Genomic DNA, 23,118 nt, shown 5'->3' with positions numbered 1-23,118 from the left:
AACAGATAAGTCTGTTTTCTCAGTAGCATAACAAGAAGCATTTTGAGTATTAATAACTTCAAGAGAGAGAAAAGTGCGTTTTGTGAGCAGATGTCTTGATTGCTGTTGTAACATAAGTGATAACAGGCACTTGTTTTTATGCCTTAGCTTCAGCTCATGTTATAAACACTTCTCTTTATCCAGTCTATGTTTATCCAGAGTCCCTATAGACAACAGACCCATCAGCCAATAATTCCTCTATGCAACACATTTGACATTCCTAATCTAGATATTCATATGCAGTCAGACAGACTATAGTTTAAGTACATTCCTGTCACACCAAAACCTCTCTTGGTACTCATGTTCAATGGTTTCACATTTTAGTTTAACCGAGGCTGAGAGCTGGATGCAGCTACACACTACACCATACAGAAAGAGTTTCTGATGTGAAAACATTTTCCCAATGTCATTAACACATGCAGTATAGTTATAAACTAGATAAACAGATGAATACGTCCCCAGTGCGATGGCAACACTGACTTAACTTAAGTATATTTGTTTACTATTTCTGCTGACAGATTTATGAACATGACACATGTCTCAATCGTTTTCCAAAACAACAGGAGGGAACAGACTAATCTCGGCTGATTATCTCTCTGTACGTTATCTGACATTTTTCAGATATACCTTTAAACAGACCTGCTTTTTGTGTTCCCTTGGAGGATGAGAATGTAACAGTGAATAAACACTTCTTTCGCAATGGACCTGAGAGAAATACACAATGAGTGCTGTTTAGTCTCCTCTCAGGCACTGCGGCTAACTACTCTGCGTCAGCTCATTCTGGTCTTAACAGGAACAAACGTCACTGAGCAGTATGTAATTGGTTGCACTGGGCTAACACAGCTGATCTGCTGGAAGGAATTTTAAGTGCACATCCTTACTGCTCTGTCATGTCAGTCAAGACTAGGAGCGAATAAAGGCCTGTAAAGGTCATGTGAACCTCCTTTTAGTTCAAAGTGAGTCTGCAAACACGGTCTCTGTGCTTTTTTTTAATGACATTATCCTACTACACAAAAACTCAAAAGCAACACGTCATATCAAATCTACAGCATTATAGACAGCCTTTATAATTAGTCAAAATGAAGATTTTGCATCATGTTATTACCTAAAACATTAAATTTACTATCTGCATTTCCAGCACTACTGGGATAATCATACTTATTTTCTTAGTACAAAAACAACACTACATAGCTGAGTTATGCTTAACATCAGGATGCCTTGTCACTTGTTACACAAACAACTCGAGCTTGTCAAATACGGTTTTTAAATGTAGGTTTGCAGATTAAAAAAGTTACTATATAATGCCAATCATTTTACAACCTCACTGAATTTTTTATAAATGCAAGTCTATAAATGCAATTAATATATTAATATTTATATATATTATCATGTCTTACCTATGCTGTTATTAGTGCTCGTATTCTGTGCACTACATAAAATGTGTTATTTGTCATTTTTACTCAACGTTCAAACATTTTGCATCTCCGTGTCTGCATACCGAAACCTGTGAAAGCGGCTGCTCCGAAAATATACTTCATGTTGTGTAACCTGATTCAGACTGTAACAACGGTTTACGCCACTGCGTGCTGTTCTTATCATTTCATTAAATGGAAATAAGCAAAGGTTGTTACCACAGGGAAAGAGACATGAAATGGTTGCTGGTTGCAAAGTGCCAAATCCCGGTTGCCAAGGTGAACCCTGTAATTCCTCTCCACATAATCCCTATTTCTGTTTGAACATCTATCGGTTGGCTGTTACAGAGAGTCACACCGGACTATATTCAGTACCCAATGCAATTTTTGACACTCGTAATGTAAACGTAGTACATAATACACTCCGACCATATGGTCTGTTCTTTATAAGCAATCATTTGAAGACTTTGACAGGAAGAAATTAGAGTTTGCGCTGACCCATTAGTTCCTCAGGAGCTCTCGGTTGCACTATTATAAACTGTTGTAGAAATGACATTATTTACATTTACATTATTTACTGTCCAGTGTCACCCAAATGAGGACGGGTTCCCTTCTGAGCCTGTTTACTCTCAAGGATTCTTCCTAATATCACCTCATGGAGTTTTTCCTTGCCGCCGTCACCTCCGGCTTGCTCATTACGGATAGGGATAGTGATATAGTATTTTAAATTTTACGTTAATATTTTTAAATTAATTTAAAACTTTAATTGTATGTACTCATTTATTTATTTTTATTCTTATTTTTTCGTCCTCTTCCTATTATTATTGTTGTTATATGTATTATTTATTTATTTATTTTCTGTTTCTATACTTCTGTAAAGCTGCTTTGAGACAATGGAAATTGTTAAAAGCACTACACAAATAAATTTAATTTGAATTTGAATAATCACAAATTTAATCTGACCAATTTTTATGCGCATTTTTTTCAAGATGAATTTAACTTAACTAGTTAATTTTTTAACTAGTTTAACTCTACCATATTGGGCAGATTAGATCAAGAGAAAAATCAGAGGCAAAACTAAATTATGAATAGATGAATAAATTGTGATATTTATTTTCATGACATATAAATTATAAATTAAGATAAATAAGTTATGAATATTTATTAATGAGGGATTTTATAGGAGTAAAAGAATTCAAAGAGTTAAAGACATTACTGTTTATTGTAATTCGTTCTCTGCTGTTATTTACACAAATGAAGCTAGAACAGATTTTGTTTTTAATAACAAAATATTTACATTTCTCTTTCTGTTGACTGAGTTTATCCTTAATTAGAGTCTATTTCAGACAGACAATTCATCTTTGAATCCAGCACTGCGTACAATGGCCATATCAGTCTCCTCAACAACCAAATTAATTTCTGAATATTAGCGGGTTTAACTAGGTGTTGACGTTAAGAACAGTGTGGGTGGGAGACTTATTTGTGAATAGGTGCATTGTGTCCTCCGGTTTATAAGGAGAAGTTTTTCTCTCCGCCTGCTGCGTAGATAAATGTTTTCGGTGCATCGGGTTTCACTGGACTTGTGTTAGCATCAGCATTGGCTGGTATGGCCAAATGTCTTCTGCAGATAAAGTTGAGTTGACAATTTTAGTAGACGAAACCCTTTTACACTTTAAACACTCGCTACCAAAAAGCACATGTGTGTAACAGCACATATGTAAAGTAAAGTTTTTTACAGGGGCACAGGAATAAAACCCCAGATGACATCAACCATGACATGGCTGTATTTAAAAACAGGTCACTTCTAAAATCCCCTCAGTGCTGATGATATGGTTTATCCACACAATAAAACTTCAGAAGAATTTGCACAATCCAGCTTGTAGGAAAACTTAGGAAAAGAGGTAGGGGAGGGGCAGTTAGTTTTCCTTACAGCTTCATTTGTACAAAATCCAACTCCTTTTGCTTTCTACAGTTTCATGGTTGCCCAATCAGTCTTTGCCAAGTTGTAGTTTCTTGACTCTATAGTTGTGGTTCGTAGCGGGTCAGCTTGGCTGCTAGCGGTTCATATGCTCTTGGAAGGCTAAGCTCTGTATTAGTCATCTCCATGTTCACAATCCCAGCTCTGACTCCACTCCCCATAACAACTCGTACAGCTGCAAAATGGGATTAAGTTACCCTGACAATGAATGACAAGCGCAGGTTGAGAAAAAGAAAAAAGTAATAGTTACACATATCCACTTTAGTTCAGATCAGACAGACGATAAATTGTAACTGTAATTGCACGATACTGTTGTTTTCTGTGACAGCCTGGTGTGTTTTTAAAATATAGCCCATGGATGGTTTAATCTTGTTGCCTGTGGTGTGGTACACAGCCGTGAAGATGCACATCTCTTTCTGCAACAGAATGGAGCAGAAGCCTAAATTCTGATTGTCATTTTTTGAGGAAAAAGCCTTCTGTTATATCTCCAGCGTCCCAGATAAGCCCTATCTGTTTACATTTCAGACTCTGTTTTGCTCTCCGCTCTAAGATAGCCCCAGCAATGTATCTCTGTCTCCTTCACATAATCTGTGCAACTCTCTCTATTTCTCTCTCACACACCCACCCACACACACACACACACACACACACACACACACACACACACACACACACACACACACACAAATCATGGAGTTTAGGAACTTGAGTAACTGGATGTCTGCAAGACTGAGTTAGAATTGAAGGAAGATCTCGGGTCAGACTGTAAAAACATTCCCATAGTACCCTTCCCCCATATTGTCCGCTTGCCCATTTAATTCCCACCCCCTCCTCCAAAGCTTCCCCGAAGACCTCTTTCCAGCAGCAAGGAGGACTAGACATGGGACGTTTTTGCCCATGACAAGGCCCTCTCTATATAGCTCTCATGCCACACTAAAGGAATCGGTACACTCCCTCCCATTTTCTGCCTTTAATAAGTCTTAAGATGTGTATAGTGTGTATATATCTGTTGTTGGAAAATTTGAACACAGAGCTATTTCAGAGAGTTTATTTGCTACGAGTCTGACATACAGAAAATGCACGAACACCTCAATGCAAAGCTGTCAACAAAAAAATGAATCGCAAAAAAAGACAGAAATGATTCTATACACTTTAATAAAATTAAACATTCTTAAGCAACTGTTAAAAAATCTCACAGTGGACAACGTAAGCATTCTTTTCTTTTCTCTTCGTCAGACTTAAAAGATCTGTATCCTTAGTCAGCAGCCCACATGGGGAACAATATGCCCTGACTTCATGACCCCCTTCGTCTGGAGATCTTAAGGCAAACAATGTGATCCTTAATTAACACTGACCATTCCGGGCAGCGCAAGGCTCTTCCCTACAGTTCCAATAGACGCATACACACAAAGCCTGCTGTGTTTGTTCCTCTGACACCACATACTGTGCCCAGGCTGCATGGCTCCGCAGCATGATCGTGCCATTCAAGGCATAGCTATATTGCCTTTCAGCAGCGAGTGGGAATAGTCAAACCCTTCTTATCTATGAGTCAAATATGAGTAATGACCTCTGATTATGTGAACATGAAATTTAGTCTGCACAGTACCGCTTGTTGTAAAGAGAGATCATGCAACAGAAATGTAATGCTGCTGTAAACATTCCCCTTCAATCACACAGGGTATATTTCAATATACATTTCTCCCTGTAAATTAAAGACACTGTAATCATGTTAAAATTCTAGCTGAAGTGTGTTCTGTGTTCATTAGCATTTGTCACATAAATCAAACTCACTAAAAATAAACGTAATAACGTAATAAATCAGGCGCTTAAATCTGTTAATAGTAAATATTAACATGAAACATCCAAACATGCTAAACTCTCATGTCCGTTTCATTGGAAAGATACGTAGTTTGGACATATGGAAGCTGCTTATTGTTTATTTTCTTTCATTAACTTTGTAGCTTAAGAGACATGTCATGACTCGGCCCCCTTGTCAGAAGACAACTGAAGCCTTTAGCGGACCTGCTGTAAAAATAAACATGCATGGAAAAATAATTACAGCGGATTTGGTTTATAATTGCACTAAACCCTGCAGGATCTTAGAAGCAGAACGATGAGCTGAGAAAGCTCTCTCTCTCCGTCTCTCTCTCCCTCTCTCTTTCTCTATCTCTCCCACTTTCTCTCTCTCCCTCTCTCTTTCTCTCTCTCCCACTTTCTCTGTCTCTCTTCCTCTCTCTCTCTCCCACTTTCTCTCTCTGTTTCTCCCTCTCTCCCCCCCACTTTCTCTCTCTCCCTCTCCCTCTCTCTCTGTCTCTCTCTCTCTGACTCTTCATCCAAGAAAAACAGCCTTTCTGCAACACCACCATACAAATGTTGTCTTGTTAATCTTAATGAAGGCATTTTTAAAAGACTGAGAACGCAATCTGACAAAACTTTTTCAAGCCCTCATAAATCACAATCTCACACTCTTTGAACATAAAAGCATACTCCAGAAGGAGAAGGAAAAAAAATCTTTGAGAAAACACAGCTTCCATTTTTAGTTTTTTTCCCCCCTACATCTTTACATATGTCAGCACTGTACAAGGCTGGCTATGGTCATTCGGTAAGTGTCTCGTCCTTCCATAAAAGAAGAATGCCAAAGCAAAGGCTGGGTGCATATCTCCATCTGTGACAAAGGGAAGTGCTGTGGCTGTTGTATCAGCAAAACCCAGAGGAAGAGTTGTATTCCTGTACTGAACACAAACCATCTGGCAGGAAAGCCTCTTTTCGTTTTCTTTCAACTTTGATTTCCTTTTTAAGGAACAGTTCTCAGCATGTCCTCTTTGACACTGACACTTTACTTCTGGATGTTTCCAAATCTTGTCTTTCTGTCCTATTTGATGATAAACATTATTTAATAAACTACACACTCACATGCGATTAAAGCTGACTGTTTTCATTCTTCATCAGCAAAAAATGTCTTACTGTTTAAAAGATGGGAAATGGGCTATGTGTTATTATTCTATATGAAGAGATGTCACACATTTGCGATCCTAATTGAACATAACGCAGGCTGTTATTTTAACAAGGCTATTATTTGAAAGAATAAGCACGGTCTATCTTGTTGTGAAAAGCTAGGCCTAAGTGAAACATTTGTTTAGGTTCTGATTGTTAGTACACACATTTAATGATTTTATGATGCTGTGTTGCAGAACGAAGGCAGTTTATCAGCCCACAGACAGACAGACTGCGAAAAACACATAGCAGCTGGCTTGGACATCAAGGAATGCAAACAGATGATTTATTACCACAGTGCACTCAAATTCACAAGGCAACTTGTCCAATAGTGGTTGTGTGGCTGTAATACAAAACAGAGCTTGTACGTTTTTATTACAACAATGAATGATCACAGCTATTGTTTGTTTTCATTTAAGTGATCAGATCAGCTACGCAGCTAGACAGGGAACTATGTAAAATACTGTAAGTTATGTTGATTGGAGAAAGTACAATATAAATATAGCACGACCGCTCAGAGTTATTGTTCTGAAGCGCTCCTCAGGAAATTGCCTTTGCCCAGATTACAGAAACTAATTGTTATTTTTTTCAACGGTGGTAAAAGGTCATCTGTGATGCAACATACCGCAAAGACAAATTGGAAAGAGATTGCATGGATATATGTATGTTTGAGGACTCCATGTAGCATGGGTACTACAACACGGCCTTGGCTATTACATCTGTGTTTATGCAATTATCTCAGCAAGAGCCTTGAGAGAAGGTGGCTGCCTCCTCAAAGATCTCTGATTGCCTCTTACATCAGAGTGTTTTGCTTTCACAGATGTGTCTAGTTCTAATAGAAGTATTATACAAACAAAGGCTTTCATCTCAAAGTAAATTGCACAACCCCAATACTGATATTTGCCATTTCAGTATGTTACAACATACAAATATTCTCGCCAACAGCATTAACAAAAATTAAGGCTTTGTCACCAGGGCCGAGTGCGGGCAAATGGTTAGGACACAACGTGGCAAAGTTTAAAGCATTTGCTTCAGGCTCAATGAGCCTGTAACATTAGGGGGATGGACACAACCAGATTAAATGTTTCACTGTTGCTAGAGAGGAGTGAGATCTCCAAAGCCATATGTTACAAAATGCCACAGCGTGTTAAATCTGCCACAGTTGATCAACAGACCTGTGAGAACCACTACACTGAGAGGAAGTGAGCCAACGCAACATGAGGGAAACATTTGTGATCAAACCTGAGTCGGCTGATTTGACTCAACAATTTGCTGCCAGGAACAGTGGGGTGGTGGAGCAGGAAATACTGCTGCTTCACAGCTCCACAGTCCCTGATTCAGTCCTGAGCTTGGGTCACTATATTTGCGAGTTTTACATGTTATCTCTGTGTCCTTTGTGCGTTTCATCCAGGTTCTACAGTCTCGTCTGGCCTCTTAAAAACATGCTGAACTGCCTGGCCTAAATTGCCCCAGGTGTGAATGTGAAATCATATGGCCTGGCATCCTTTTGAGGGTTCTCACCTCACAGCCAGTGTTCCTGGGACAGGAAATGGATCAACTGTACATCTAAATTCAATTCAATACAATTTTATCCCTATAGAAGTTTTAACTAGGGATGTTGTTATCATACAGATGTTTCAAATCTTTATTAAGGAACAATGCACATAAAAGAGCAAGTATTAGTTTAAGAGCAGGGTAGCTCTGGTAACAGATGTTTGAGTGATTATATAGGCTTGGGCAATTTAGCCAGCAGTTTACTAAGCACGTGCATGAATGCAAACACATGGCTGATGTAATTTTGTAACCAATTTTTCTCATGTCCTCCTTTCAGCACCCTGACAGGCAAATCTGGGGATGTTTCTCCACAATGTTTAATATTATATTGGAAACCTCTGCATACATGTCCTTGCCAGTGATGTACTCCGTTAATGATATGCAGTGCACATTTGACTCGAACTGAGAACCGCAAGTTCTTGGTTTCTTAAATTATTCCAGAAATTCGGTAACACGATCAGGAGATGGCAATAAAGGAAATAAAGTCTGAAGAAGTTAAAACAGATGCGTTAAAGTAAATCTGGAAGTCTGATATCTTTGGAATGCAATATGACCATTCTCTCATGTTAATCAAAAACATATGAATGCCATTGATTTCATACAAAGCTTCCTTTATTCCTTTGAGATAATGTATCTTTTGTTGAAACTGTAATCATGGCAATGGAATGTGTATATTTAGCCATGTTTCCAAAGTCGTTTTCCATTTCGAATTCTTCGTCTGCAATTTGCTGCGTTTGAGTAGGTGTTTCAGTAACAAGTCGCTAGATTGTATGCTGGAACTGGCTCCTGCAAGTGCCTCTGACAACAGTGATTCTCTTGAAATAATTACGCTAAACAGCCTTTAAAAATAACAACATTACAGGTCCATTCTGTACAGAATTAAAGGACAGATGTATAACGTTTTGTGCCATCACAACCTAGGCTTTAAAGCAACTATAATCAGATCAAGAGTAAGGTCTCTATTGTTTTGCGGTTTTGCCTTAATGTCTACATACATTTAAGCACAAAGAAAACACAAGATACCTAACCCACAAAATACAGTAAAAAGCCCTGCCCATTTTATTCATGCACTGTTGCACAACATTACATTAATATACATGGAGCACTAAACTAAAAGAACCATGAAACCTAGTGCTTGAAGTCACCATTCACTTTGTGGCCTCAGGTCCTCATCAGCATACTGTTGCCTCAGCTGCTGGAATGTCAATGAGCTTTCTTTGCTGCAGTGTCTGAAGTTCTGAGATCACTCATAAGATGACTTCAGAGTCACATATTGGTTCCAAATGGCAAGGATGCACGCAATGAAGTCAAGCATAGATTTTTTAGCAATGCAGTTTCAAGGTGTACTCTGTACTTGGTACAATAAATGCTTATGTAGTTATTTCCACAAGTTCCCACAAAAACAAAAACAAAAAACACTGCTTAAACATAGCATGCAAGCCAAAAGGCTTAATCCTGTTTTAAACCTACCCAACACACAACACACTGTATACTGTACCAAACAAGAACAACTATCAATAAGAATACCTGCTGTGAATTACTAGCAGTCTCACAATGACTGTGTGACAGACATGGGCAATGGCATGAGGGATGCATTGCAGAGTTTGTGACTCACAAGCCTAGCTTACATGCCAAGCCTGTCACAGTGCTGCAACCTGTATTCCAGTGCAGTACATTTTCCATGAGGAAATCCCACTGCACTCGAGCATGCACTCAAACTGTTTGGCAAGGGGCAAAACTTCTGCAATGATAACTAGACAGCTCAGGCCTAGTTCCAGCCTTTAATAGGATGCTAATAATAAAAAAACACAAGCTAGCCTGTTTCATAACTCATTTTCCCTTGGGAATACAGCACAGTGGTCTTCACTCTTTTAACCGGCATTTCGTGGCTCCCGTCATTTCCCACCATGACACATTGACACATGGGACGTTACACGCCAGCTTAAACCCAGCACACATGCTTCCTGCCCTCACACTCCATTTCTACTTAGCCATGACTTTCACTCGTTCCTATCCAACCTGTGCCTCTACACACACACCCCGGCCTCCATTCACTGTGTCCTGGAGGAAGGACAGTATCGGAAATTCATTCTCTCCTCCATCATCTGAAGAGCTTTGTAGTGAGCAAGGATGCAGAATATGTGCCAGGAGAAAGTGGGAGAATGTGATTCTCAGACCTGGCTATGGTTCACAGAGTTTGCTTTGCCCCGTGAAGTCATATCCTCCTGTTTGTATTGGCAGGGGATCTGCAGTCCACTGGACACTGACGAGCCCGTGGTGGTGATCAGTTTATCCTGGATTTTATTTTCAGTCAGAATTTACAAAAGCATGCAACACTGAGCAACAGTCCTTTTTTAATGACATTGCATGGCTACAAAAACACCTAGGAGGTGGAATTCATTTTCAACAATCATTATGGTATAACATAACTGAACATTGTATGTGCTAATACAGCAGTGAGGATTTGATTGTGTGGAGTTAAGGGAAATGGTAAGTAAATCATATATAGTGAAGACTCAGGGGGGGAGTTAAACTGCTATCATTTGAAGTGTGTAGGTGTGGACGCTGCCTGGGGACTGCACTTTCTTCTGTTTCCATTGGCATTAACCTGAGAAGCTGAAATTTAAAACAGGACAGATCTGGCTCATGATTTACACTACACCCCAACTCTAAAGTCACCACACACACACCACAGGATTTCTCAGGAGGATTACATCAAAAGAAGTGCATACTTAGTCGCTGTCTGTTCTTCCTGTACTTCAGCGATCCAGTCGTTCATCTGAATGAGTGCTGAGTTTTTTTATTTACTGGACAAATGCAATAAATATTGTAATACTATGATACATCATTAATAGTATTGTAATACTATGATTTATCATTAATACCCTTATGTCATAAGCTACACTACATCTACACAAAGTGCTTCTTTAAAGACCTTAAAAGAGTTTAAAGACCATAAAACATTATCAGCAGTTGGTCATCCGTCTGAACACACAACACTATACAGTATATGCCCGAGGCCCTGTCACTAAATTCACCTTAAGCACAGTCAAAGAGGTGGAGGTATTTTATCATGACACAGGTCTTTTAACAGTCTGCAGGGAACCCTCATCATCTTTCATAAAGGGAGGCTTGCCATTTTAATCCCACATCTGGTGTGCATTACCATTCCATGCAGCTCTAACTCAAGTCTGGATCTTACTGAGTGCCTCACCCTCTCTTTGTGTCCAAAAACCATAAAAACATCCAGAGTGATGCTGCTTACTGACAAGATCTTTGCACACATATTACTGTCCATGTTAAAGAGGACTGTGGAAGAGAGATGTTACAAATAAATCAGTAATTTAAAATCTTCTGCATTTATCTGTAGGATTCACTGACAACAGTGAAATCTAAGTAGCTGTTGCTAAAGCTCAGTTATGGGAAATCTCATACGATGTCTTGTGCTGTAAGACAGTGGCGTATGCTCCAGTCATATTATCCAACAAGACTGACACGTAAAATGGAATATTATGTGAATATATAACGTTCTCACACTTATTGATACAATTACATCATGAATTAATGCAGGTTGCATGGTTCAGATCAGACTTTGTGTAGACTACATGGAGACTGAAGCAGAATTCGTCAAGGGTTGTTGAGATTTCTCTAAAAACGTTCTTATTTGCATATAAAACATCAGTTGATTCTAAATGATCAAATAAAATTATGAATACATTTATATGCACATGCTTATTAATAATGGAAATGTGAGTGTTCAGGACGAGAACCACTATTGTGAGAGTCAAGTAATGAAGTGAGATTACATGATACTTAACTAATACATTTTTAAATGAGAAACAAACGACACAACACACTTGATAACTGTACCAGACTACAAAGACAGAGAGTTGCCTGTTTCACAAAGTAGGTCACTGCATTTCTCTCTCTTTTTGTCTTTTGCACACCAACATGATCTCATGCTTTGTAACTTCATAACAACTCACCTAACAACTCACTTTGCCTAAAAGGCTGCACAGGATAAAGCTTACATTGACGGAATTTAGCAGACACCCTTATCCAGAGTGACTTACAATTTATTTCAATTAACACAACAGAGCAATCTAATTAAAGGGTTAAGGGCCTTGCTCAGGGGCCCAGCAGTGAACTCATGCCCTTCTGGTCGGTAGTCCAACACCTTAACCACTAGGCTACCACATCCCCTGTTAGGAATCGAACTAGGGTTAGCAGTAGTAGCTTGCATAAAACCTTCCTATGAATGCAAATGAAATAAGACAATACATAGGATATTGGGAGGGATAGGATTTACCTGAGGGCAATCCTTGATGTAATGGCCCTTATTAAAGCAGAGATGGCAAAGGTAGTTAGGTGGAGGTCTCTTGCTAGGCTTGCGTGGCTCAGACGTCAGGGAGAGGTCAGAGAAGTGGTCTGTTAGAGAGCTCAGTCCGTCCACGATGTTGTTCAGAGAGCCATACGGAGAAACACTTTTATATAAGCCATTATTCAGGGCCTGCACAGAAACAGAAAACATTTGTTTTTTTAACGCAATCGTAAAAAAATCCATATACTAAATAAAGAAACATAGCCAAACACTGAGTTAGAACCTTTCTTTGGAAATATCGTCATGTACACCAAGTCGTGCTTGACAGCCATTTTAAACTTGCCTGACGGTATAAATCATATTAGTCACATTATGTCAGCAGCCTTATAAAACAGAAGCAGAAAAGGGTAAAAAACAATTACATAATGCTTGTATAACCACAAACCAGTGGGGGTTTAGGGGGGAGCAAACTCAAATTTACTCGACAGTATTACTGCTCTGAGTTAAGTCTACTGACTTTTCAGGACTTTTCAGTGAGTATTTGGAATAAAATGAAACACCTCACAAGTTTTGCTTCTGCAGTTTTGCTTCTCCTTGGCTTCTCTAACAGTACACTATCAAGACCAGTGCTTGAGCCTGAGGTGTGTTAGAACCACAATGACTGCAGGAATGTCACACACACAAACGCTACAAAGCCTGATGGTGAATAAACTGCAGGAGTCATGTCTGCTTCTTAAGAAAAATACTTTTACACTGCATTAAGTTATATTTGCTGCTTAACACATTGCTAAAACATATACTTGGCAGGGCACAATGTGCAGAGAGGTGTGTTGTTTTTATAATTGCAAGACACTGACCAGCTCATATTTCTCAGCCAAATTATGTTCATGGGATTGATAGAGTCAGGAGACATCAAACACAGTTATTTAAGCCCCCATGGTTCTACATCTGCCAGTCATTTTGTGTCCAAACCACTGAAACCCATCTAATTGTTTTTGTGACAGTAAAATAGAAAAATAAGGGTAACACACAATAACCTCAAATTTATTCAGACATGCGTCACCTACACTTACTTAAGTAAATCCCATCTTCTACTAAGCGGGGACAAATAAATAGGTCTTCTCATCTTCACATAAATAGTTTGAACATGCAGCGCGTGTGTGTGTATGTGTGTGTGTGTGTATGTGTGTGTGTGTGTGTGTGTGTGTGTGTGTGTGTGTGTGTGTGTGTGTGAGCATGCCTTCCATTACTGGATAAAAGCAGTTCTGTATTAACCATCTAAATATAAGGCATCCAGAAGAAACACTCTTTGAGCATAAATCTGAGTTTAGATTATTTTAATCTATAGCATGTGTTTGAACTGCATAGCAACATACAGTATTTCATTCAGCCTACACTGTTTGAATGACATAATTGGCATAATTAGCTAACTTTTAAAAATATTCACGCAACCTCCAAACAATTTAAAAAAGGAAAGCATAAGAAAAGTATTCCTATAAGGTACTGTAGTAACAATGAAATGCAATCAGATGTTTAAGGAGTGTGATCAGCTTTAGTAGGTATAGACGAAGCTCACAGTGAGAGCAGATGGCCATCACACCCTTCGTTTAATGGAGGACGTGTATCTTCTCTGCACTCTCACTCAGTAGGAGAACCTATCAGAGGGTTACTCCTGCCCAGCTATACCTTATTGCCACTTCTTACACACACACACACACACACACACACACACACACACACACAGCCATATGTAAACACATAGAAAACGTGCACATATGCACACAAGCACACACACACAGCTGTTGTTGGTAAGTTGTGGCCTTTGATTAGGTGAATGCTTCTCAGGAGTAGAGGTGTTGCTCTGTGCACTTCACTGCTTTTACAAAGTTCACAAACAGCACTAAACCATGCTGTCTCTCATTTGGAGCACATTTTTATAGTTAGGGCTGCTATTTTCACTCTTACCCAACAGAAACATTATGAAAACTGACCCAAACCAAACTGACCTGAACACAAAGTAAATTAACACTGACATTGTAGCCATAAAGTCTTCTGGTCCTACACAGAAAAAAATGTAAAGCTGCAAATTAAAAAAATAAACACTAAAAATATTGGAAAACGTGTTATCCTGATTTTTCCTAGGGTTAGCAATATAACCTAAATGTAATACTTTTTGAATCATTTGATTAAGCCTCTGGAATCAATTATTTCTCATGACAAACATTCTTTACCATCATCATCTCAAAAGCATCTCTACAATCCAGTGTTTATTCTTGAAACTTGGTCTTTCCCTATGTAGTGCCAACAGTAATAATGTACTGCGCTCATCTTCTGAGGCCCTGATGTACACTTTATGCCAACAGTTGCTTGTCATTAAACAATCCACTATATAATCAAAATCTGATGCTGTTTAATTTAACTAGTCATCGGGCCAACATTCTTTTTTATTATTGTTAGAAACAAGTTTTAGAGTATTACTTATGAATTAATGATGTCATGACATTTAACATGCTGCTTTATTTCCAAAAATAGTGTGCTGTACATATGTTTACACACACACACACACACACACACACACACACACACACACACACACACACACACACATATATATATATATATATATATATATATATATATATATATATATATATATAAAACATACTGTACATATGTTTACATATATACCTATATATTACATGCTGTAAATATGTTTACATATATCTATATATATATTACATGTTTACATATATACCTATATGTAAACATGTAATATATATATATTACATTCTGTACGCTACATATTTATCTGCACTTCTCTATTTGCACAATTGCTACTCTTTGCACTTCTCATATTACATAACATCAGCAGTTTCGCCTCAATAACACTATCTTTGTGGTATTCATGATTATTGTGAAACTATAAACTATAAGTTCATGGTAAAATCTCATGGTTAACTTGTAAAAAGTGATTTTTCTAAAGCAGGCCAGAACTCTGTGACCTTAACACATCATTAAAAGTGCCACAAAGTGACTCATTTAGTCTGGGATGTATTTGCATTTGCTGAATATCTCAGTCATATATGTTACAGTCTAGAAATATAACACAAAAGAAATATAAACTAACCAAGTTAATGTTTATGAATTTAAATTAATTTCCCACATTTATGCGAGACATATTATAGGCATTGTTTCCACAAGAGTCTGAGAGACATAACGAGTCAAATCAAAGCGGTTCATTAATGAATCAGTGACATTCACTAGGTACATACTAAGACAAAAATGACATTTAGAACCGTTTAAACAAATGGTATTATTGGCATGTTGCTAAACGAGGTTAACAGCAAAACTGAGTTAAGTTAGTAATGAAGAAAGCTTGTTTAATTGTCATGACTGTGTAAGCTAAGTATTTAGCGATAACCAAATGATTCATCATGCTCTTATGAATCGTCATGGAGCTGCTTATAGACTTTGTGCTGTTGACCCGGGCAATAAGTTTAACTGACACCAACTTTTCTAAGCACTAAAATAAATTCTGAAACTCAGAAGAAAGGCCTACCTCGTTGCGTTGTAGCTGAAAAAAGCTGTTGAGATAGTTGGAGCTGAGAGAGGAGCCGAGTTCGGCTGCAGGGGTTTTACTGTAGCTCAGATCCGGATGGCCAGAACTCGCTTCGGGTCGGAAAGCATCGAAAGCGCTGGTCTGATGCGTGTCTTGCAAAGAGAGATAAACCCAGTTTAAAAGCTGTGCGGGCTGGTACACCGAGGTGCTGCTGTCAATGGCAGACAACAAGCTCATCTTTAACTGCGGCTATATTTCTCTCTGTGCCACAGTCACTTGTTTAGACAACTTCGATGACTTGCTAAGTTTATAACGGCGCGTCCGGGCTTTTCCACACCCCACAGCTGGAAATATCGCCCTTCTTCCTGCTCGTATAGCGATATTCCTCACCTGGAATCCCTGTTAGTAACTTGTTAAACTATCCCTCTAACATGTCATAACAAAAAAAATAAAAAAAAAAACAGTTTTAGCTCGTAGTTCGCGGCCCGTTATCTCTCTTTATTTGCACAGCTACAGCTAGGACCTCATTGAGTATTCAGTAGGTAACCGTGTGCGTCATTAACCGCAAAAGCCAATCAGCGCCAGGGCAATAATATATGTGCATATATATTAGTGAGGTTTGATCATTATTGGCTACTATAAAATAACTATTAAATATTCATATTAGAAAGCTGCTTGGGCATGTCAACATAGAATCTGAAAGAACACAGAAATTGTAGTGAAGAATCTATTAAAAACTGTTTTGAGTTATGCTCATAGATCGATACGTATTATTTTATTAGGTTTTAGGATGTCAAAACTAAAAAAAGAAAATAGGCAAAGTGATCTTAAAGAAAATATAACATTATATTATAATATATTACTCTCGTAAACATAATTAGAAAAAGATCTGAAATTGACATGTATTTTAGAAACAACACTAAACTCTTTCAAATCATCATTTTGCTCATTTAATCTATTATTTGTAATTATTGGCTTTAGGCGTGTACTTTCACATATTGCCTCTTCAGGAAAAAGACAAATGGTCCTGTTTATTTAGCTAGAAGTGAGATATCTGAGCAATAGCAATAAGTCTGAGTAAATATATAACAGTCTCTTTCATTTGTTTAATCTAAGAATAAATCCTTAAGCAGCTACATTACCTGTTTTTGTTTAGAAATGACTCACATTAACACAATGAATGGTAAAATATACTGTTAAATTTAAACATGGTAAAATATTCTCCTGGTTTAAATTGCCAGATGAATTAAGTCGCTTAAAATATACATTATTTTAAGATGCATTGCTATCACAGACATATAAATAAATGCAGTAGGATACCAATAACTAGCCCTAATAACAATGGTGAACTTTAAAGAGTTCAAGTTGATTCAAGAGAGTTGTGGTATGTTATTTATGAAACAAAGTAAGCTATAAATCTATCTCTTTAAAGCATGGTCTTGATGTTTTTATAATGTCACATATCCTGAGTTAGAATAAAAAATATAAAGGTGTATTAATGCGATTCTGACCCTATAGCATGTAGAGGTCTATGCTTTATCTTTATACTCCACCTTGTGGTGTTTTTAAGCATCTGTCTTATTTATATAATTCACATCAATTCAGCAGAATTGATGAGAATGCAGTGTCTTATAAAAAATAAGCACAGAAATAAAATTTACAAATACAAAAAATCTAATTATCAAATAGTTATTACATAAGGGAAAAGTATTTTATTCTTCCTGAATTTAGAAAACAATATTTGAATGATATGAATATGATTTACCTTTATGTTTAATCATCTAATTGTGGATCAGTTCACTCGTTTGAAATTTCTTAAACAACTATTTATTAATAATAATTTGATTCATAACCTAATTAATTAAATTATACATACTGAGAGCATCATTACAAGCCCCATCTGTATAATATATCTTAAACATAACTTGAGGAACAATATTCATTGTTCAGTCATTTTGTCAGGAAAAGATGCCAAAGAGCCATCTCCAAAAATGTTTATTATTATACTTAAAAAAGTATATACAGTAAACAATGGCATTGAGGAGTTAAAAGACATCACCACTTAATCAAATTGCAGAATTATTATACAGTCATTACACACAATCTGAAATAATCAGTGCATTTTTTTCATATAGACTCTAATTTGGATACACAGTAGTCACGTGAACATCAAATAACCAATTCCATAAATTCTCAGTACTGCAAAAATAATTGCATAAATATATTTATCAACTTGAAAATTTGAAAAAGTTATATTTAACAATATGATATGTTAAAACATTTTATATCTGTCTAGCCAGGCTAAGGAAAACAAGATGTCAACAAAATGCATCAGTTAAAAAAAAAAAAAAAAAAAGACCTTCAGAAATTCAGATTTTAATTTTGCTGTGTGACTATGATAAAATCTATGCCGAATGAGTTTTCATGTGTAACCTATAACTGTAACCATATTTATAGGCTTTTCCACAGACGTTACACTCAAACAGTTTTTCATTAGAATGCGTTTTCTTGTGCTTGTTCAGTATATAAATTCGCTTGAAGCTCTTTCCACACTCTCGGCACTCGTATGGTCTCTCACCTGTGTGATCTCGCTGATGCACTACTAAGTCGTACTTGTCGAAAAATCTTTTGTCACACTTGTCACAAGGAAATGCCCTTTCGCCAGCATGTCTGCGCAGATGGATTTTCAGATAAGCAGGTTTGGAAAACATCATGCCGCACTGATCGCAGGCATATGGTCTTTTTCTGCTGTGCCCTCTCCTGTGGTCGCTGAGAAGGTCATACCTTCTGAACTGTTTTCCACAACTTTCACACCGGAATGCTTCTTCACTGTGAGTGTGTGTGTGTGTTTTTAACAACGTCCTGCCATCATGGCCCTTGACACAATGATATTTGGTTTGTTTCTGTGCCTTTCTCTGTTTTCTTGTATATTTCTTGTCTGTATTTGAATCATGAAGCTTTACTTTGACAGCACTTCTTTTTTTATTTAAACTTTTGGTTTTTCGACATGCACTGAAGTTTTTGGGACATTTTACATCATACTCATCTTCCATTTCAACAGGAGGAATCAGTCCGTGTGGTAAGTTATCATCACTCCAGTGTGACGCTTCAGTGGTTATGGTCAGACTAGAGTTAAAGTCATCATGCGGTTCCATTTTAATTAATTCATTCATCACAGTAGACTCTTTCTTTAACTCCTCAAACTTAGGACAAGGTAAATATTCTGATTGAGATGGATCCGATTCCTGTTTAGCTTGTACAGGGCAGCTCAAGTCAGAGAGTAGATCGATATTTTGCAGTGATAAGATGCAGCCATTTTTAGGTTTTACATGTCGTGTGTTTTGTTCTATTTTGTAGGCTTGGAGCAGATGGCAAACCAGTCTCCATGACTCCTAAGATGATTTGGCATTTCGGGCATTACAGATGTTAGAACCTTATCTCTCACTTCTTCAGTCATCCAAGAAAAAAAAAATACACTTTTATTCTAATCCCAAATGCAGAAGCAAACCATCCTGATCTATTTTTAACCTGAGGAGGGAAAAAAGAGCAAAAACATGGGTAAAAGAATAATAACCCCTGTAACCTTGGTCTATATACAGGTAAACTGTTTCAGTGCTTTACAGAAACCAAAATAAAAGTAATGATTGAATGACATCAATCAATCAATCAATCAATCAGACAAAATTAATAAACAAGCTACAATAATTTAAAAACAGAAGACACAAAGATAATAATAAAAGGAAAAAGAGGCAGAAGGACCAAAAAGTATTTTATAAATGAAATAATTCAATTAAACTGAAATAATAACTGATTAACATAAGGATAACATAAAACCTTCATTTTTCTACATTTTCTACTAGTCCTGTAATTTATTATTATTATTATTATTAACAATAATAATAATATTTTTTTTTCATTTTCAAATACAGATTTAAAGCAAAATTAAATACAAATTTCTCCAATTTCTTACACACTTTAAAGGTTTTTATTTCTCTCTTGTAGCTAAAAAAGCAGAGCTTGATCATTCAGCCATCAGCAATCCTTGTCACTTTATGCAGTATTTTGTTACATAAATCATGCTGATAATAAACATGTGTAGAAAATATGTAAATTCTTGAGTTTAACCACATCAAGTTAATCCCTAATGTATACTTAATTCTGCTGTGGTGTTATTTACATTGCAAGGTGCTACCTACAAACTGACAGATAATATCCCTGATTTTCTACGGATCTAAATGCCAGAAAATAATCACCCTGGATAATTATTCATAACAAATGATAATTATGACGTATGCCCATGACCAATGAACAGCCGAGTTTTCTTTACACGTATTTACATTTCACGGGACAATATATTATAAGGAGAATCTTCGAATGCAGCAGCTGAGACCGCGTTGCTAGGTTACCGACATACATGTTGGGTCTGATTGAATAAATCGGAGAAAACAAACTGAATATTTTGGGGCTACAGCAATAATTTCTCGACCGATCTTAATCAAAAATAAACTAGAAATTACGGATTTATCCATATGCTGTTCCTTCTCAATATCCCAGCATCATGTTTATATGCTGCCATTTTAATAGATGCACTGGATTATGAGATGTGTAGTACAGTAAACAATCAGTGTATGCTGCTTTAAAAGTGCCTCGATAAAGGCACCTTTTAAAGCACAGATACATTTGATTCGTACTCAATGCCATAATTATAAGGTTTCGAACAAAACCTTACTGAATGGACCCCGGATTAGAGATGAGTTGCGACAACAGAGAGCAGGAACAGAAAACAGTCAGTCTAGAAAATGATCATTTTACTGAAATACTGCTGAGCAGAGAAGCTACACGTTCACTTTAAGGGTTACAAAAGCAGGGGCAGTTTATAATCACTCACCATTGGTCATGCAAGTACAGAAAGCGACGTCCTGTTTACATTACTTAGTCAGAGAATCTGTCAGCATCCTGACTCTGTATCACCATCTAGTGCTGTGGAGGCGAGATGACACTAGGCTCTCGTATGTAAGTTATGGGATGATGGGTGTTGTATACTGTATGTGTATTTTAATGAACGACACGAGACATGTGCTTTTGAGCCGTGTGCTTCTTTTACTGACTTTCGCAACTGCCAGGCATAAGCGATCAATAGAAAATCAGTCTGACACACAAGTCAACTTTATCAAATACAGAGTACAGATGGGAAGTTCTTTTCTTTTCCGCGAACCGGTTCTTTCGAACAATTCGTTTTAATGAATCAGTTCAAATGTCCAGTTCACCAGTTCGTTTACGTCCTGACGTAAATTCCTTCATCATTCAGTGTACTGATGATTCGCTGTATCAGTTCGGTTATTCAAGCATGCGCAGTATCAACAGTTCATCGGTTCTCGGACGCGTCCGAAACAAGCAGTTATTTGGAATTCACGAAATTCCAGGAGTTTCGTTAACATGAGGTAAAGTGGGCGTGTTTCCGGAGGTCTTGGAAAAACGCCCTCTTCAAAAAACAAAACAAAACAGCATACTACGAAGGACAAAACAGTTATACGGGTAGATTTATTTTAGAAAACAAATAAACCAAAAACTACTGTTTTGGTTAGGGTTAGATTATCAAATAGGCCACGCCTACCCGATGAAGCAATATCTGTTACGCTGTTCTAAAATAATCCCTGGAAATAAGTGCATCCCGTTATTTTACCCCGTAGAAGATGAGAGGGGGAGGGGGTATATATAGAGAAAGCAATGGGGGGGGGGGGGGGGGGGGGTATTTTATTATTTTTAACTTAATTAAATAAACAATAAATTACAATACAATGTTAAAAACCAGCAGCACTTTTTCTTTTCTTATAACATGCTATTTAGTGTAAAAGGGTTTTAAAAATGGGCTCATCATCATCATCGTCAATAAAACAGATAGCATTTGCATAACACCATTTCAACATAAAAGTTCTCAAATCATTCATTGCTTTAAAAAACCAAAATCTATTTTGACTCTAGCTTTCACTAGAGCTCTGAAAACAGAAATGGGACTGATCAATCCTTTCTTCTCTACTTCATTTTTCCGGCTAATGTAAATGACCATTTTTGCTTCTCCAACAATAAAGTTAATCAGTTCCCATTTCTGCTTTTCTCTTTTTTTTTTATACCCAGCTCCAAAAATAAAACTTACCTGGGACCATGTTTCACCAAAAGAGATAAAAAGTGTTTTTAGCAGCTCAAACAGAGGGTTAAGTCTTTTGCATTTTAAAAACAATGAAAAACAGTTTCTGTACAGAAGGGACATGTCTTTAAAATATCTGGATTTAACTTCGAGATTAAAACATTGACCCCCACTGCTCCATGTAAAATTCTCCACTGCAAATCACCTGCTCTCTTTCTAAGTGGCAATTTATAAAACACATGCTGGCTTAGCGTCATCTAAAACCCCCAGCTTGTCCCTCCACATCGTGTCCTCCCATCCAGCTTTCTTTTATTTACAGTTTTTACACAACATTTGTAAATTTCTTTTCCTTTTGCTTCATAGATTGGAAATGTCTTTTGTCTGCATTAAAGTACAAACCATTAAAACCATCAAGATTTGGTAAAAGTTCCAGTTCAGGGAAAGGGTCGCCTTTATCCGGTGTTTCAGTTCCTTCATGGTATTCCTTTAATAAAAGCAGTTCCTCTTGCTAATCAATTTGTTGACATTGATTTCAGTGTGTTGCAGTGATCGTAGCCCAAGTTCCTTGGCCACTGCTCTCGTGTCTTTGAAGTCCGGTCCTGCAGTGTCCACTAGTCTCCTCAAGGTTGTGAAATTTTGGGACAGCAGAGTTTGTGTGAGGCCTGCAGAAGTGTCTCTAATGTCTAATCATCCTCCTCCCACTAAAGGCTCTTCTAGAAGCTTAGTGAGACAGCAGGGCCTTGGGATCCACGCTCAAAAAAAAGAGTCCATGCTTTGAAAACATTTTTGTAAAAATTAGACATGTTAGAAACATTTAAAACACTAGGGTCCATTAAGAATAAGGTGCGATCACAAAAAAGCCACTGACTTTTTGCAGAATAAAACTCATAAAATCTTTCCATATCAGGGAATCAGATCAGATAAGGTATTTTTGTACTGTTTGAAAAAGAAAAGTTGTGACTCTGCTCTGAATGTCCACTAGGCCCTGCCCTCCTTCTTCCTTAGGGAGAAAGAGAACACTCTGAGGAACCCAGTGTAATTTGTCCCATACAAAGTTGACTAGTGCTGTTTGAATTCTTTCAACAAGGCCTGTAGGGGGCTCCAGGCAAGCTAGGA

At 37.4% G+C, this 23,118-nt stretch overlaps 1 protein-coding gene and 1 long non-coding RNA gene across 3 annotated transcripts in view; both read right to left on the bottom strand.

Annotated features, from left to right (window-relative positions):
• The window catches only part of zcchc24 (zinc finger, CCHC domain containing 24), a 31,677-nt gene extending 15,277 nt beyond the window's left edge, over window positions 1–16,400 (bottom strand). Inside the window, exons 1-2 of one of the 2 annotated variants that reach the window (XM_027142161.2) lie at window positions 15,858–16,400; window positions 12,287–12,487 (exon numbers count right to left, since the gene is read on the bottom strand). In XM_027142161.2, coding sequence (XP_026997962.1) covers window positions 12,287–12,487; window positions 15,858–16,094 — 438 coding nt within the window. In that variant the 5' untranslated portion in view covers window positions 16,095–16,400. The remainder of the gene's footprint in view (window positions 1–12,286; window positions 12,488–15,857) is intronic. The other variant, XM_027142160.2, reaches the window with a different exon arrangement.
• Window positions 16,401–17,837: 1,437 nt separating this feature from the next.
• Window positions 17,838–21,587, bottom strand: LOC113639785. The gene is made up of 2 exons (XR_003439902.2): window positions 20,746–21,587; window positions 17,838–19,385 (listed from the first exon to the last, which is right to left on the bottom strand). It is a non-coding gene; the product is annotated as an uncharacterized LOC113639785 (long non-coding RNA).
• Between the last annotated feature and the right edge of the window lie 1,531 nt (window positions 21,588–23,118).

The sequence above is a fragment of the Tachysurus fulvidraco genome, chromosome 4 (assembly GCF_022655615.1).
Source record: "Tachysurus fulvidraco isolate hzauxx_2018 chromosome 4, HZAU_PFXX_2.0, whole genome shotgun sequence".
Classification (NCBI taxonomy): Eukaryota; Metazoa; Chordata; class Actinopteri; order Siluriformes; family Bagridae; genus Tachysurus; species Tachysurus fulvidraco.
The sequence above is the reverse complement of the archived record's forward strand: the minus strand, read 5'-3'. Positions and strand labels throughout refer to the sequence as shown.